Below are 14,699 nucleotides of genomic sequence, written 5' to 3'. Positions count from 1 at the left end.
GTAATTGTGTTCTGTACTTATAAATCAAAGCTTCCCCTTAACGTTCAGACTGAACAAACAGCATGGTCTTCTGAAAAAAGAATTGCTTGAACAAAAACAAGCAAACCGAACCAGCCGAGCCCTTGAAATATTTAGGACCTGCAACACTGCTAATTGCTGTTAGAAAAATTCTTCCCTCCGTTTCTCACTGAAAAATATTGTAGTCTCGCCAAGATTTTTGGAGGCAGCAACCGGTAGCTGCAACTGGCACTTCAGAGCCAATACTGCAAGTATCAATGGACGCTTAATCGCTTATATTTTCCCTGAATCAATTCACTCAACTACTTTCAGGACTGGTATGGTCAAGATTTATTTTCAGATTAACTACTTCTTCGTGGTGCGAGTTGATCAATAAACTACCTAGTTCTGGAGACCCGGACCACAAAACTAATGTGGAGTAATAATGCACACGACACGGCATGGATCATGGAGAAATATATTAGCAGTAATGATGCACAACTTGCCGTCCTTGGGCATGCTCCAGGAGATGGATGTCTTTGTCTCTGAGTTACCGAGTAGCTGAAAGGCACGGCTAGGAAGGATAAACAACAAGGAATAGGATGTGTGGATCCAAGATTCAGGTTAATAAGCTTCTGCAGCTTGGTTGACAAGGCACATGCTTGCCTTCATCTCAAGCTAGTACTGGTTTCAAGCGGTGTTATGTGTGATCAGAGGAATTTATATGGTGCAGTGTGCAGTGTTGGAGGATCAGATGGGTACTGTAGCATCTACGGCACATGAAGCTTGGCAGATGAAAATATAGTTTACTTGATGACCCGGTAACTAGAACTGTTACCTTGGTTAGTTGTAATAGCTGTCTTTCGTGAATATGTTCTGTTAAGCATCCAGAAAGGTGGTCATTACGTATAACAAAGGTATATTAAGATTTGTCACATAAAAATCATAATATACTCACCATAACAAAGTTTACGCTTAGAAAAATTATAGTCAAGTTTCTATTTTGGAAAAGGGCATAAATTACTTACAATTTGATGGGCACATTACCAGAAAAAAAGAAACAAAGAGGAGGAAATCATCAGTTAGTACCATTATGAACAAGAAATTAATTTGGACACTTGGTGGAAAATGGTATGCTTAAACTTCATCAATTTCTGAGCCCAACTCAATTTCCTGTAATAATGACATTTGATCTAGACTAAACCGTGCAATTAAGCACCTAATTAGAAACCGCAAGCATTACCAATATCTTTAGCTATTAGTATGTTGTTATAGATGAGTTGAACTTTCAATGGATTCATCATTTTACTTTGTGCAAATCTACAGCTGACGCATGAACATGGATGGACTGAAAATAAAGAAAATTCAAGGAAGAAAGAACAAGAATGAACAGCCAAATGGAGGGTTAGTGATGAGTACTGGTAAGACCCACTTTGCTATCAGTGAAATGACGTGCTGACAAGTCACAAAGTTATGTGGTTGGGTATGTGCATCTAGCTAGTGAAAGTGCTAACGGATGAAGAAAAATATCCAAGTCAACATGAAATTAGTACTGATTAAGTACTGCCACCCAGATCCTGGACAAAAAACATTACAAGTGGCCAGATGGCTCTAACCCCGTGCTTTGAGTGGGTTAGATCAGATAAATTCATATGAAATCAGATGGTTCAAACCCTGAAACTTCTCTGGCAACCATAATCACAAAAAATTGAACTACTTGCCATAGGATGAAATAGAAAAGGCATAGATTTAATAGCCGCCCGATTGCCGGAGATTGTTTTTGTAATGCAGAGTTTTCAGTTTCATTAAAACTATTCAATTTCCATGGGAATCAGAGAAGAAATCCTCATTTCAAATAGAAACCAATTTATACTTTGCATGAACATGTTACTTCAAGATACACCCAATTCATCATTAACGCACTCCAATTTGTAGCCGACGACGGTGCTAACTGCTTTTCCCTCTTCAACAAAACCTAGCTTGACTAAATGCATGCCCTGTTGCGAGATGCGCGGCTATGATCATGGGATCTTATTCCTTGTAACACACACTTCCACTCTCGCAAGTCATAGAGATGAACCAAGTCGTTAATAACCATGTTAAATAGAAATGGAGTGGAAAAGATCATGTCGTCACAGCGGCAACAATATTTCTTTGCCATGCTGTAAAGACAGGAATTCCATTTGTACCAAATGGGAGGGGCAAAGAACTAAATTAATCTGCAGCCTGTCAAACACAATTGATTAACCGAAGCAAGTCAACTGGATCATCGAAGTCGGCATTATTGCATGGGTTGAAGTCTTCAAACATTATTGATTGATCACTACCACTCATTATTGGCTGCTAATAGCAGTGCTAGGCTAATAATCAATCTCATCAGTGCCTTTGTTAGTTGTGATGACAGATTTATTGATATACAAATACTATACGGATTCAGTATGTCCTTATTATATGCTTGTTGTACTGGTTTGTTAGGCCCTGATTTCCTCGCTCGCCATACTATTTTGATCGAATCATCAATCATCCACATGTGTTTCATTTGATTCAATCAGGCATGTTCCTCCAAATATTTAGTGAAAGTGAAGATTTCTAATTTCTTCTTTTCCAAAAAGAAAAATTTAACATGCAAGCCCGAATTAATTTACAAATTGTTTGATAAACGAACCCTAATATGCATTGATCACCGAAACCTCGAGCAAAAAAAATCAGCATTACCAAGACATGCAGCTCTTTTGGTTACCACATGGATGCATGTGTTGTGGTGTGGCGACCTGGAGTCCCTCAGTCCCTGAATGCGCTTTGCCTCAGTTCAAATCTGCAGAAAGTTGAAACAAGTATAAGCAAAATTCAGAAAAGTAACTCTTGAAGGAAAAAAAAAGGTCCATCATTAGAATCGGGACCGCAGGCGTCAGCGTGTCAGCTGCATCATCGCCAGGATAACGGGAAAGTAAACGTAAGAACACAGGCTAACAAGGCGAGTGGCCTGGATGCTTGCAGCTGCCAAAAAGACAGTGATCCCAACACGGCCAAGGAATGAAGGGAGCGGGGAGGCGCCGTGTCCGCAGCTACGCGTTGGCGGGTAGGAGGACTTGGAAGCCAAATAAACCTGTCTGCTGGATCATCGGCTAGCTGCAAGGTCAACTCCTCCCATGGCAGGCTAGAGAGCTCGCTACCTCTCCATGAGCCCCGGGCGGCAGCGATAAGATTATGGCTAGATTATTCTGCGGTGGTTGCGATCGAGCTGCCGTCACATGGGGTATGCAAGACGTGCCGCCCCCTGGAACCTAGCACCACCCTTGTTTGGGTGCCGAGTCGCAAGCGCCACCGGTTTCTATATGCAACTACTCTAATAATATATACATGTTTCCCGAAAAGAGGAACGTACTATAAAACAACTGGAAATCAATAAGGCGCCGCTCAGAAGTTGGTCCTACTACGTACGAAATTCCTCCGTCCCAAACAGACCCTAAATTTTGTAGCACGGATCTCCCTGACACAAGTACATGAGATCACATGCTTTTCGGCGAGTCGGTTGGCGCATATGATCAGGTTCTTTATACAGATCTGATGTGTACTACAAGCTGGGAAAATGGACTAACAAATGAACTAGGTTGGTTCGCACGAGCTAACCGTCATACACCTCGAGCTATAGGCCCCCTGTCGTTGAAGCTATCACAGCCGTGCAGTTGCACAAGCTGAGTGTTCTCCTTCTGCCCCCTGCATTGACCCTATGAACATTCTTTATTCCTACTAACCCGGAATCGCCATCGGCACGAATTAAAATAAAAAAAAAGCATCGCAAGAACCGAAGTAAACACCGGCCAGAATGATGCCTTTGTTGCCTTGCAAACCAATTCAAACTCCCAGATCACTCCCCTGATTGATTGGTGGAGCTTTCCCCAATAAACAATCATTTGACACCTAACTTGCTCAGCTATAAAAGGGCCAGCGCTACACACAGCCCCAAGCACCATCCAACTTTCACACCACCTCTTCTCCTCCTAGTTCTTCTTCTTCGCCTTCCACCTTCTCCAAGCTCTTGCCATTGTCGACCGTTTGATCGATAGCCAGCCAATTCTCTGAAGGAGGTAGCACTTTAGGTGTCGTTTGCAGAGATGGCGATCCCGGTGATTGACTTCTCCAAGCTGGACGGTCCCGAGAGGGCTGAGACCATGGCGGCCATTGCCGCCGGGTTTGAGGACGTGGGGTTCTTCCAGCTGGTGAACACCGGCATCCCTGATGAGCTCCTGGAGAGGGTGAAGAAGCTGTGCAGCGACTGCTACAAGCTGCGGGAGCAGGGCTTCAAGGAGTCCAAACCTGCGGTGAAGGCCCTCGCGGAGCTTGTGGAGGAGGAAGGCGAGGGCCTCGCGCCGAGGAAGATCGAGAACATGGATTGGGAGGACGTCTTCACCCTCCAGGACGACCTGCCATGGCCTTCCAACCCTCCTGCCTTCAAGTGCGTGCTGCCATGAAGACTCTTGCTGCAGTTCTTTAATTGAGTGTCCAAGTCCAAGTATGTCGTGTGCCTTTTCTCACGTTAGCTTGATCTTTTCCTCAGGGAGACGATGATGGAGTACCGGAAGGAGCTGAAGAAGCTTGCGGAGAAGCTGCTGGGTGTGATGGAGGAGCTGCTGGGGCTGGAGGAGGGGCACATCAAGAAGGCCTTCACCAGCGACGGCGACTTCGAGGCCTTCTACGGCACCAAGGTCAGCCACTACCCGCCGTGCCCGCGGCCAGACCTCGTCGACGGCCTCCGCGCGCACACCGACGCCGGCGGCCTCATCCTGCTGTTCCAGGACGACCGCTTCGGCGGCCTGCAGGTGCAGCTCCCCGACGGCCGCTGGGTCGACGTGCAGCCCCTCGAGAACGCCATCGTCATCAACACCGGCGATCAGATCGAGGTCACTATTATTCTCCCAGTATTAATTTACTACTAATGCCGTTGATTAGATCGCACTTGATTATTGCCGAGCAGTTGAATTGTGGCGCCAAAGTGCTTGCTTAATGGCTAATGCTTCGCGCCCACGAGAGCCTGCTGATCCTTAAATTTTTTAAAAAAAATATCAGTCAAACGGAATCATCCCAAGATTTGGTGCCATTCTGAACTTGACAGGATCCTTTTCCTTCAGTTGCTTCAGAAAATCAGCATGTGAAACTGTTGTTTCTGTTTGATTCTTGACATCTCAGCCTCTACAACTGCAGGTTCTGAGCAACGGGCGGTATAAGAGCGCGTGGCACCGCATCCTGGCGACCCGCGACGGCAACCGCCGCTCCGTCGCCTCCTTCTACAACCCGGCGCGCCTGGCGAGCATCGCCCCGGCGACCCCCGCCGCCGGCGAGGGCGGCGCCGCCGACTACCCAGGCTTCGTGTTCGGCGACTACATGGAGGTGTACGTCAAGCACAAGTTCGGGCCCAAGGAGCCCAGGTTCGCGGCCATGGCGACGGCGGCGATCAAGTGAGCATGCAGCTGCTGAGATCGACCTTGCAGCAACATGATCTGAAGAACCTGGGAACTTAATTGCTCTGGATTAAGCTATTAATTATGGGATTATGGTACGGGCTTGTACGATAAGTAGGTGGTCAAGTGTGTAATTTGACGCGCGTGTAGAACGGACGTGTCGGACATGTGTCGTGGTAGTGTGCCCTGCAGCTAGCGAGCAGTCACAAGAAATATATAGCTATTGTGACAGATAAGCTTGTGGTGAGCTGTGGTCAACGGGTGCCAAGGTGATTTGTAGCTTAAAATGGCATCTGCGAGGCTCCTTTTCCTTTTTTATTTTTTATTTTTACACTTTTCCTTTCAATTTGGGTCCTCAGATTGCTAATGTGGTCAAAGTGGTTTGTAATTGTAAATTACCGAGAAAATATATGTTAAATACAATTTCAGTTTGCTTATATATAAAAGGTCACCTTGTAATGGGATTTTAATGGGATGTGATAGATCATGGTCCTAATTTACTTTCACAATCCAACTCAGCCACGACTAATCATTTTTAGCTCACAAACTTATAAGATTCTAGCCCCGTTCTTTAATATTTTAACCCGATATAACAAGGGCCGATACTGAACAGTTCTCTCCCCTGTGTCGCTCCCCTGGGCGACTAGGGGGCGCCCCGCCGCCCTTCCCGGAATAACCCGGCCCACCTGACCCCGGCGGCCGCTGTCGCTGCCACTAGCGGTGGTGGCGGCGGTGGCCAGCGGTGGCCCTAAAGCCAGGCCCCGCATCGCGTCCCCTCTCCCCCTCCCCCTCCCTCCTCCTCTCTCCCACCCCAACCCCCCCTTCCCCCCCCCCCCCCCCACAATTGGTCACCAGCTCGTCTCCGTCCGCCGGCGTCCGACTGCAGTACGTCAGATCCACCCCCTGCCCCGGATCTGTGCTCTCCTAGCCGAGGGGAGCTGCTCATCGCCGACCGCCAGTGCCTGGTCTCCGCGCATCGGATCCACCCCTCTCTGGCCCAGATCTGCGTTCTCCCTGGCCAGGAGGTCCTCATCGGGGGGCGGTGCCCGGAGGCGGGTCTGGCCTCTATCAGCCTCTATTGGCCGAGGCCGGTGCCGTTGTTCCGCGCCTCCACCGCCGCCAGCGGGTTCACCTCGGTCCGTCGCCGCCCTTAATGGGCGTCGGCTGCCGTTGCGGCTCGCCCTACCTTGGATCCGCGTGACTCTGGGTCTCGGTGGGCTCTGGCATGGAGGTTGGTTCCCTAGTGAAAACCATATCCGATGCTCCGGATTGGCGACGATGGCGCCTGGTGCGTCATGTCCCTCTTGGGGGCGTCGTTATGGGACATCTCCGTGCCTCCTCTGCCGGTCTGGTGTCGTTTGGCCTCCGCGTCTCCGCTGCCACCTACGGGTCCCTCGGGCCATCGCCAGGACGGACCTCTGGTGAAAACCATGTCCGGTGCTTTGAACTAGTGATAGTCAAATTATAGACTAGTTATACTTAATAGATTTATATTACAAATTAGTCTATTAGTCTCTATTTATATAATTGATTTTATAATTAATCTATATTTAATATTTCTAATTAATATCCAAATATCTAATACAACGTGACTAAAGTTTAAAGTTTAGTCAGGATCCAAACAACCCCTCAATGATAGGCTGGAGCATCGCCGGTTCCTCACCCGGCGGTGCTACCCTTTTAGCAAAATAAAAAAAACAACGACGCGCAACCGGGAACACGGCGTGCTGCAGAAGCCCCGCGCCGCCGTCTCTGCCTTGCTTGCCACCGCCAGGGACTCTGCACGTCGTCGCGGCTCCACGCGTCGCCTCGCACCGCCGCAGCTCCGCGCGCCGGCGTCACGGCTCCTCGCGCCGCCGCCGCCGCCTCGCGCAGCCGCGGGTCCGAGCACCGCGGCCCCTCGCGCCGCCGCCGCCGCGGCTCCGAACGTCGCGGCCCCGCGCAGCCGTCGCTCCGAACGCCGCCGCCATCGCATCTGTGCGCCGCGCCGCCGTCGCATCTCCACGTCGAGCGGCTGCAGGTCACGCCAATCCTGCTCGAGCAGCTCGCGCACTTGCATCTTCGTTGCCTGGAACTGAGGGGGAGAGGGGAGATCGAGAGTGGGGAGAGAAGGATGGGAGAGAGAGGAGAGGATAAGGGAGGCCGTGCGTCAAAAACTTAAACTGAACTGCAAATTTTGGATCAGACATCACCGTCGGGTGAAACCAGGAACCGGCAGGACCGTCGTTAGAACCTATCACTGCCAGTAAGCCAGTTCGTATTACGAACTGCCGGTAATGCCGGCTATCATTTCTGGTTTCAACTGCAACCGGTGGTGATAGCCCATCACTAATCGAACCGGCGGTAACGAGATGTTTGGATTGACCTATTATGTGAGTAATGATTAGCCCGACTTATTATTACAAATATTCAATGAAAATTTATGAAGTATTTCATCATACAACCATACATGTGACGATATCATTTATGATAAAAATTAATTAAAAACAGGTTTTCTAAAGAGAAATGTAAAAGTAGACATATAAATGTTTATGGGGTTGATCGACAATCAATGCACCTAGTAATGAGTCATTCTGTTTTGAGTTTGCTATCATTTTTATTCCTAGCCCTACGCCCGTATGAAAGTCATGCAAGGCAAAAGGAAGTACCATCTAGTAACATCTTTAGTTTTTATATGTCTCTTTTATTTGTTTTCAATGTATTTTTGGATGCCTTCAAATCAATTTATATACTTAAATGTAAGTCACATTATGTTTACTGTTTATGTAAGTTATGTTTTGACCGTTTGATCTAGAGTTAAGCATTCAGATAAGCTCTTATTCTTCCATCTCTAACAACTTCCACCATCGATTCAATGTTTTTGAAAAAGTTTGCAATGAGCACGTGGCAATGGTGACCACACGGTGCAATAGAGCCAGGGTGTGAATGCGTTGAGGCAGATAAGCGTGGCAAAACTTGCGTGTGGTTAAAAGTCCTTGTGCACGGGAGGAGGGACGAGATGGGAATTTGGCTGGAAAGGGCCGTGGGAAATCGAAGGATAAAACTGAGGGAGTACGGCTAGTTTTTTTTATGAAACAGGAGGGGTTTACTACTAGTTATATATTAAATAAGAGCAAACGGTACTTGAAAAGTAGAGTTCAAAGAAATCACGGCTAGTTAGAGAGATTGGGCCTAGAGAGAGAGACGGAGAGACTAGACTAAGAGGGAGTCCGGCCTACAAAGAGGGAATCAAGTCAGCCTAGTTTTTAAGTAATGAAAATAGTTTTGAATTAGCGCGCTCATATCCTCTTACTGCCTTAGCCATGGCTATCAATGAGAGGATCGACCTTCAAGACATCCCTCTAAGGCCAGTCTTAAGGCCAGTCTTAATTGAAGTTTCATGCGAAATTTTATGAGCGTTAGATAATATACCACATTAGCAATTTTGGTGATTTAACAGTATCATTATGAAGAGAGGGGAGAGAAGAGTTTTGAAAGAATCTTGATGTCACCTAAAGGGTGAATAGTCTTTCTTTTAAATTATACAATTTAAAGCAGTTGTCAACACACCAACCGGTCAGACTGGTCCAAGATAGAAAGCACACAAAAATCAGAATTACTTCCCTCCTTGAGCTCTAACACAAACCAAACTAGGTGAAGCGCTTATGTAGATGATTTCTAATATTTCTAGTAAGTCACTGTACACAGAACAAGCACAACCAAGTAGATCATGCGTAATTAACAAGTAAGTGCTAGAGTGTAAAGAATCAAAACAAACGAAATGTTGACATGAGGATTTGTTTCCGGAAGTTCGGATTCACCGATGTGACCCTACGTCTCCGTTAAGGAACTCCTTGGGTTTGAGTCTATTTCAACTCGGTCCTTTGAGCTCGGTCTACATCAACTGCTCATCGATTCCACTAGATGTGATCTTTTCCCTTGCGGTGATAAGATCTCAACCTTCACAAACTTGCTGCTACTCACCAAAATCTTGGAAGCTAACTGGCGAGATCTAGCTGTCTAGGAGGCTTCACCTCCAAGAGTAACAAATGCTTCACGAGTTGCCTTGATGTCAATACAAGTGCTCAAGCTATGAAATGCTCTCTAGTGCTCACACACACTCAATCTTTCAACCCAATTTAAAGATTTGCAACTAAATTAACACAACTCACAAAGAGAGGTTGGGGAAAGCTTGATGCTTAAAGAAAGGGGTTTGAGAAGCTTAAAAATCACAATGAACCAGTAGCCCACGAAGGAGGGAGCCAAGGAGTATAAACACCCAACTTCCTAAAACTAGCCGTTGTTCTGTCAGAGGCCGATCGGTCAGACCGATGTGACCGACCGATCAGACCGATTTTCAAATAAAACTAGACGTTAGCCCAAACCCAGCTCAAACCGGTCAGACCAATCCCTCACACCGGTTTGACCGGTGTGAGCCTAAGCAAAAACACCATCAGGACAGAGAGCTCCACCTGGTACACCAAGTCAGAACTTGGTCGACCAAGGTTGCTCACAATTAGTAAACAAGATCTTCTCTCAGATATTCTCACTTAGGTAAATCTATGAGTACATTTGGGTGTTATCAATCAACCAATATTGCACCTCTTTTGATAGTACGGCATACCTATACCTTAAGACCAAATAGAGATAACCAAATAACCACTTGATCTTGTATGTTCTTGTTCTTGCCGTACTTTATCTTTCTTAATCTTGGGACTTTCAACATTTCTTATCAACTTGAGCACAACTCACTTGAGCGAGTGACTTAGAAACTTTCATGATCAATAGTGCTTGTCTTGATCTCTAAGTCACTCAACCATATAAATCAATAATGACTTGATGCTTCACATTTGTTTTTATAGACAACCAAGCTATATATAGAAACCACTATAAATATCCATAACCATTTGTTTTTATTTCTCATTGCATATTGCTTGTCATTCAACAATATATAATTGCATATTATATGAGCCAATACCATAAATTGATTTACAAATAAATTCATGCTCAACAACTCTTTAACAATATGTTAGTCCTTTAATCGTTTTGTCATACAATTCTCCAAAACCCATTAGAGGCCTAGATGCACTTTCAAATTTTATCCCCATGAAACCCAGCCGGCATAATTACCAAGTTCTCAGTTTTAATAACTATGCAATAAAACTGTGCACTGAGACTGGCCTAAATTTGACAATATTAGGTATCCCAATCCCTAAATCCTCTAAACTTGACCCCATTTCCTTTTGATATTTTGTGACATATAGATTTTGCAGCAAGATCTAAGTCAGCTCTACATCTATCCAATCTCTTGTTAGAAACCTCTCCCTTCTCTGTCATCCACAACCTATTTTAAAACAAAGTGAAGTCGCTAGCTTTTACACAAAGCTCTTTCATCTGTTGATCATAGTACTGATTGGTTAATCACATATGTAATGCACTTCGATTCTTCCTGTATATCAGCTTGTACATCATTTCTTTTCCTCCTAATGAAGGAACATTTCTACGCTCCCTAAAAACACTTCCTGCTGCAAAATTCATTTCCTTTCAAATCACAACCTGCAACCAACACTCCTACGATTCAATGCATCACTCCAACTCCATAGCCGTGTTGCTTCCATATTTGCAAGCCAGTGGTCACTCCAATCCCCATGATCTTTTGGGCCTCCTTAAGCTGCAAGTGTCAATGAGAATTCAGTCTGCTCGCCGGCCGGATAGCTAGTGGAAGAGGTTGGCGACGGGCATCCCGAAGTTCTGGTACACCCTGATCTCCCCGCCGCGGCTCGCCGTCACCACCACCATCCCCCAAGCGTTGCCGCCCTCCGCGCCGCCGTGCCACCGCGCGGACGACTCGCGGCGAGACAGCTGAGGCAGCAGGTGCGCGCCGGGGTACCCCATCGGCCCGGACTTGGGCCGACGCGGCGCGCCGGCGATGCCGACGTCGTCGTCCACCTGCTTCTTGGGCGTGTCGCTCCTGCCGCCGCCCCGGGACGGCGCGTCGCACCGCAGGGACGGCGACCCGGGCCAGGGCACGGCCACGGACACGTCCCGGCAGAAGAAGTACTCGTAGGACCGGCTGGTGAGCCAGGTCTTGGCCCTGACGCCGATGCCGCCCCCCGCGCCGCCGGCGCCGCCGGAGCCGCCGGCTGGGACCCGGCGCCACACGTAGACGTGCGAGTCCTCGCTGGCGCAGACGACGTAGCGGCCGTCCGCGGTGTAGGACGCGGAGATCTGGCTGCTGGTGTTCTTGAACCCTGGCAGGAAGAAACACGGGTTCCCTTTGGGTTGTGGAGCTTGTGCATGGCGTTCTTGGTGCGGTGAAAGGGAAGGCTGAGGCGTGAGCTTGCCGCCATGGTGCGCTTACCTTTGAACTTTTGGAGGACGGTGATGCCGTTGAACACCCGGATCTGCGAGTCCGCCGACGTGACCAGTATCTCCGACGGGTTCCCCGGCGCAAACTACACAACCCACAACTACACAATCAGCTCGTGAACACAACTCAAGTCACTCAATTGATCTGAACAGAAGCTTTGTTATAATTGTCGTCCTGAATCCTGATCCTTTCAAAAGAATGTCGTCCTGGACAAGTAGTACCTGGAATCCTGTGATCTTCTTCGCCTGCGACCGGCGCTTCTTCGATATGCTCATGTCGATTTGTGCCTCCTGGTTGAGCTTGCAATCTGACATGGAAATGTTAATCAGCACGGATCAAGTGCTGATCATCAGCACAAAGACTGAATGAATCAGCTGAACTCTGCTGTGCTTGTACCTGTCGTCTTGTAGAATCGGCAGCAACCCTTGTGCGACCCGATAATTGCAGCCTTGAAAAGCCGGTAACTATCAGGTATCAGTGACGAGGCCACTCAAATTTGACATGAACTTTTTGAAACTTGCTTGGTTGGTAGTCTGATCTGATGCAAGAGTGAGAGAGCTAGTATGCATTGGCAACGTACCTGGCCGTCCGGCGTGTAGCACCCCGCGGTGACCATGTCGTTGAGGTCGCTCCAATCGACGACATGCCGGTCCGGCACGCTCCAGATGCGCACCTTGCAGTCCAGCGAGCCGCTGATGAAGTAGCCGTCGTCCACCGGGTTGAACTGGACGCAGGTAACTGCGTTCATGGCGAGCACCGGCCGTGATCAGTCGTCGCCCTATGCAGCCAGAGCAGCTTGCACAGGATGTGGTCACTCACCGTAGTCATTGTGCGGGAACATCTTCAAGCACGTCTTGGTGTCCATGTCCCAGAGCCGCACCGTCTTGTCCATGGACGACGACAGCAGCTGCTGCGATCGAGACAACAATGGCGCGGCGGCGCGTTACGGAGCAGCAGCAACAGCAGGTAGCAATCGCGGCGAGAATGGCGAGGCGTCTGCGAACCTGGGACTTGGACCACGAGAGGTCGAGCACGTCGTCCAGGTGGCCCTCGAAGGCGCACGCCGGCTGCTCGGCGAGCGCGAACACGGACTCCGGCACGACGACGTGCTCCGGGAGCACGTCTTTGCTGCTCCTCCCCCTCCTCATCCTCCTGGACAGCTGCGCCGCCAGTCCCGGCGCCGGCGACCTGCCGGCGTCCGCGGAATCTGGCGGAGGCTGCGGAGGTAGGGACGCCGGCGAGAGCTCCTGCGCCACGGCGGACGAGGCGCCGTCCGCGTCCACGACCTCCCAGACGCGCACCACGTGGTCCTCGCCGCCGCTGGCGAGGAACCGGCCGTCGGGGCTGAACTTGATGCTCCAGATCGAGCCCTCGTGCGCTCGCACCTCCTGCCTCATGTACAGCCCGGTGAGCTCCTTGCTGGACGTGCCGCATTGGTGCACCTTGAGCCGCTCGGGCCCCGTGGCCGACGACACGGCGGCGTTGGCCGACGCCGACTTGGACATGGTCGCCGCCGGGACCGCCCGCGCCGACCTGCTGCCGCCGTCGCCGTCCTTGTCCTTCTCGCTCCTGAGCCCGGCGGCGGAGGCGACGAGCTTGATGTTCCTGAGCCAACGTGTTCTCTTCTTCTCGGGCGGCTTCTCGCCGCCCTTGGCCACCGCCCCGGCCGGCACCGGCTGGCTATGGCTGCGGCGCACGAGCTGCTTCACGAACGGCGTGGAGCCGATGAACCGCTCGAACTCGTCCATGCTCAGCGGCACGCCGCGCTGGGCGACGTTGATCTGGGCGTTCACTGTGAACTCCTTGCGGGAGTCCTGGGCCTTGGTCATGAGGCCGCCGCCGCCCGTGTCGCCGGCCTTGCCGATCCCGTCGTCCTTCGGCGCCGCTGACGGCAACGGACAATTGCCGGGATCCTTGTTCGCAGGCGGGGCCTGCAGCGAGTGCGGCAGCGAGTACACGCGCCGGAACGACGGCGGCTTCCTCGCTGCGCCGCCGCCGCGGACGGCGAGGCGGGTGTCGGACCGGGACCTGTTCAGGACGGCGCTGGGCTGGCGCGTCACGATCTCGGGAGAAGGAGGCAGCGGCGCGGCCGCCACCGCCGGCGCCTGGATCGTTGCACTCGGCGCGTCGCCCGCGGCGGCGGGAGGCTGCTGGTGGTGCCGCCGCGCCGCGCAGCGGGGGATGTCAGGCGGAAGCCTCGCCCTCGCGTTGCGGCTGCGGAGGAGGTCCCTGCTGCTGGCTAGCCCCATCCCCTGGAGCAGCCGGCGGCGGCGCTCCTGGATAGACGCAGGCTCGGTCGACATCCACATGCCGTAGTCATATCTGGACGTGTCCTCCTCCTCCTCCCATTCCAGGTCCAGCTCAGCCTGCTCCTCAAGGAGGCGGTCACCGTCACCAACAGCGGTGGCGAAGGAGCAACGGACGTCGTCACTGTCGCCGCCGCCATCCTCGTCGTCGGAGAGGAACTCGGCCCTGGCGTCGTCCAGATGCACCATGCCGGAGGGCTTCTCCTGGTCAAGGCACTGGTAGAAAGGCTCCTGGCCACCACCGCGCTCTTCGTCTTCCTCCGTGCCGGCACCGGCGCCAGCCCTGCCACCTCTGGTCGTGCCATGGTCGTGTTCCTGGACACCATGGCTGTTGACGACGCCGGCAACCTCCCCGTCGCCGTTCTCTTGGCTCATGGTTTGTGACGGCTCTTGCATGGTGGTGGCGAAAGCGAAACGAGTGGCCGACCGCGGGAACCCCCACCCTTGCTCTCATGTTTACTAAACTTAGGTGGATGCTCTACAAGGCTAATCATAATAAGGGGTTTCATATCCCTGTTTCTAAGAATGCCACGTCAGTTTGGGGGATGAATAAAACACTATGCCTCGATGGAGAGTTTCATTTCATTG

The 14,699-nt window shown here is 50.5% G+C and overlaps 2 protein-coding genes across 2 annotated transcripts; one reads left to right on the top strand and one right to left on the bottom strand.

Moving 5' to 3' along the window:
• Positions 1-3,982: 3,982 nt before the first annotated feature.
• On the top strand, positions 3,983-5,902 carry LOC112902902 (1-aminocyclopropane-1-carboxylate oxidase-like). The gene is made up of 3 exons (XM_025972095.1): positions 3,983-4,453; positions 4,556-4,898; positions 5,200-5,902. The coding sequence occupies exons 1-3, from the start codon at positions 4,113-4,115 to the stop codon at positions 5,455-5,457; spliced, it is 942 nt and encodes a 313-aa protein (XP_025827880.1). The 5' UTR covers positions 3,983-4,112; the 3' UTR covers positions 5,458-5,902.
• Positions 5,903-11,150: 5,248 nt separating this feature from the next.
• On the bottom strand, positions 11,151-14,486 carry LOC112903529. The gene is made up of 7 exons (XM_025972795.1): positions 12,810-14,486; positions 12,625-12,715; positions 12,386-12,543; positions 12,202-12,253; positions 12,027-12,112; positions 11,797-11,890; positions 11,151-11,686 (listed from the first exon to the last, which is right to left on the bottom strand). The coding sequence occupies exons 1-7, from the start codon at positions 14,484-14,486 to the stop codon at positions 11,151-11,153; spliced, it is 2,694 nt and encodes an 897-aa protein (XP_025828580.1).
• Positions 14,487-14,699: the final 213 nt, after the last annotated feature.

This window comes from Panicum hallii, chromosome 8, assembly GCF_002211085.1.
Source record: "Panicum hallii strain FIL2 chromosome 8, PHallii_v3.1, whole genome shotgun sequence".
In the NCBI taxonomy this organism is placed as follows: domain Eukaryota; kingdom Viridiplantae; phylum Streptophyta; class Magnoliopsida; order Poales; family Poaceae; genus Panicum; species Panicum hallii.
The sequence above is the reverse complement of the archived record's forward strand: the minus strand, read 5'-3'. Positions and strand labels throughout refer to the sequence as shown.

Excerpts from the sequence above, each read along its gene's own strand:
- LOC112902902 (XM_025972095.1), top strand. The coding sequence starts at position 4,113 with ATGGCGATCCCGGTGATTGACTTCTCCAAGCTGGACGGTCCCGAGAGG. Across the intron at positions 4,454-4,555 it reads TCCAACCCTCCTGCCTTCAA|GGAGACGATGATGGAGTACC; the intron begins GTGCGTGCTGCC and ends TCTTTTCCTCAG. Across the intron at positions 4,899-5,199 it reads ACACCGGCGATCAGATCGAG|GTTCTGAGCAACGGGCGGTA; the intron begins GTCACTATTATT and ends CTACAACTGCAG.
- LOC112903529 (XM_025972795.1), bottom strand. The coding sequence starts at position 14,486 with ATGAGCCAAGAGAACGGCGACGGGGAGGTTGCCGGCGTCGTCAACAGC. Across the intron at positions 12,544-12,624 it reads GTTCCCGCACAATGACTACG|TTACCTGCGTCCAGTTCAAC; the intron begins GTGAGTGACCAC and ends CCATGAACGCAG. Across the intron at positions 11,687-11,796 it reads CGTCCTCCAAAAGTTCAAAG|GGTTCAAGAACACCAGCAGC; the intron begins GTAAGCGCACCA and ends TCTTCCTGCCAG.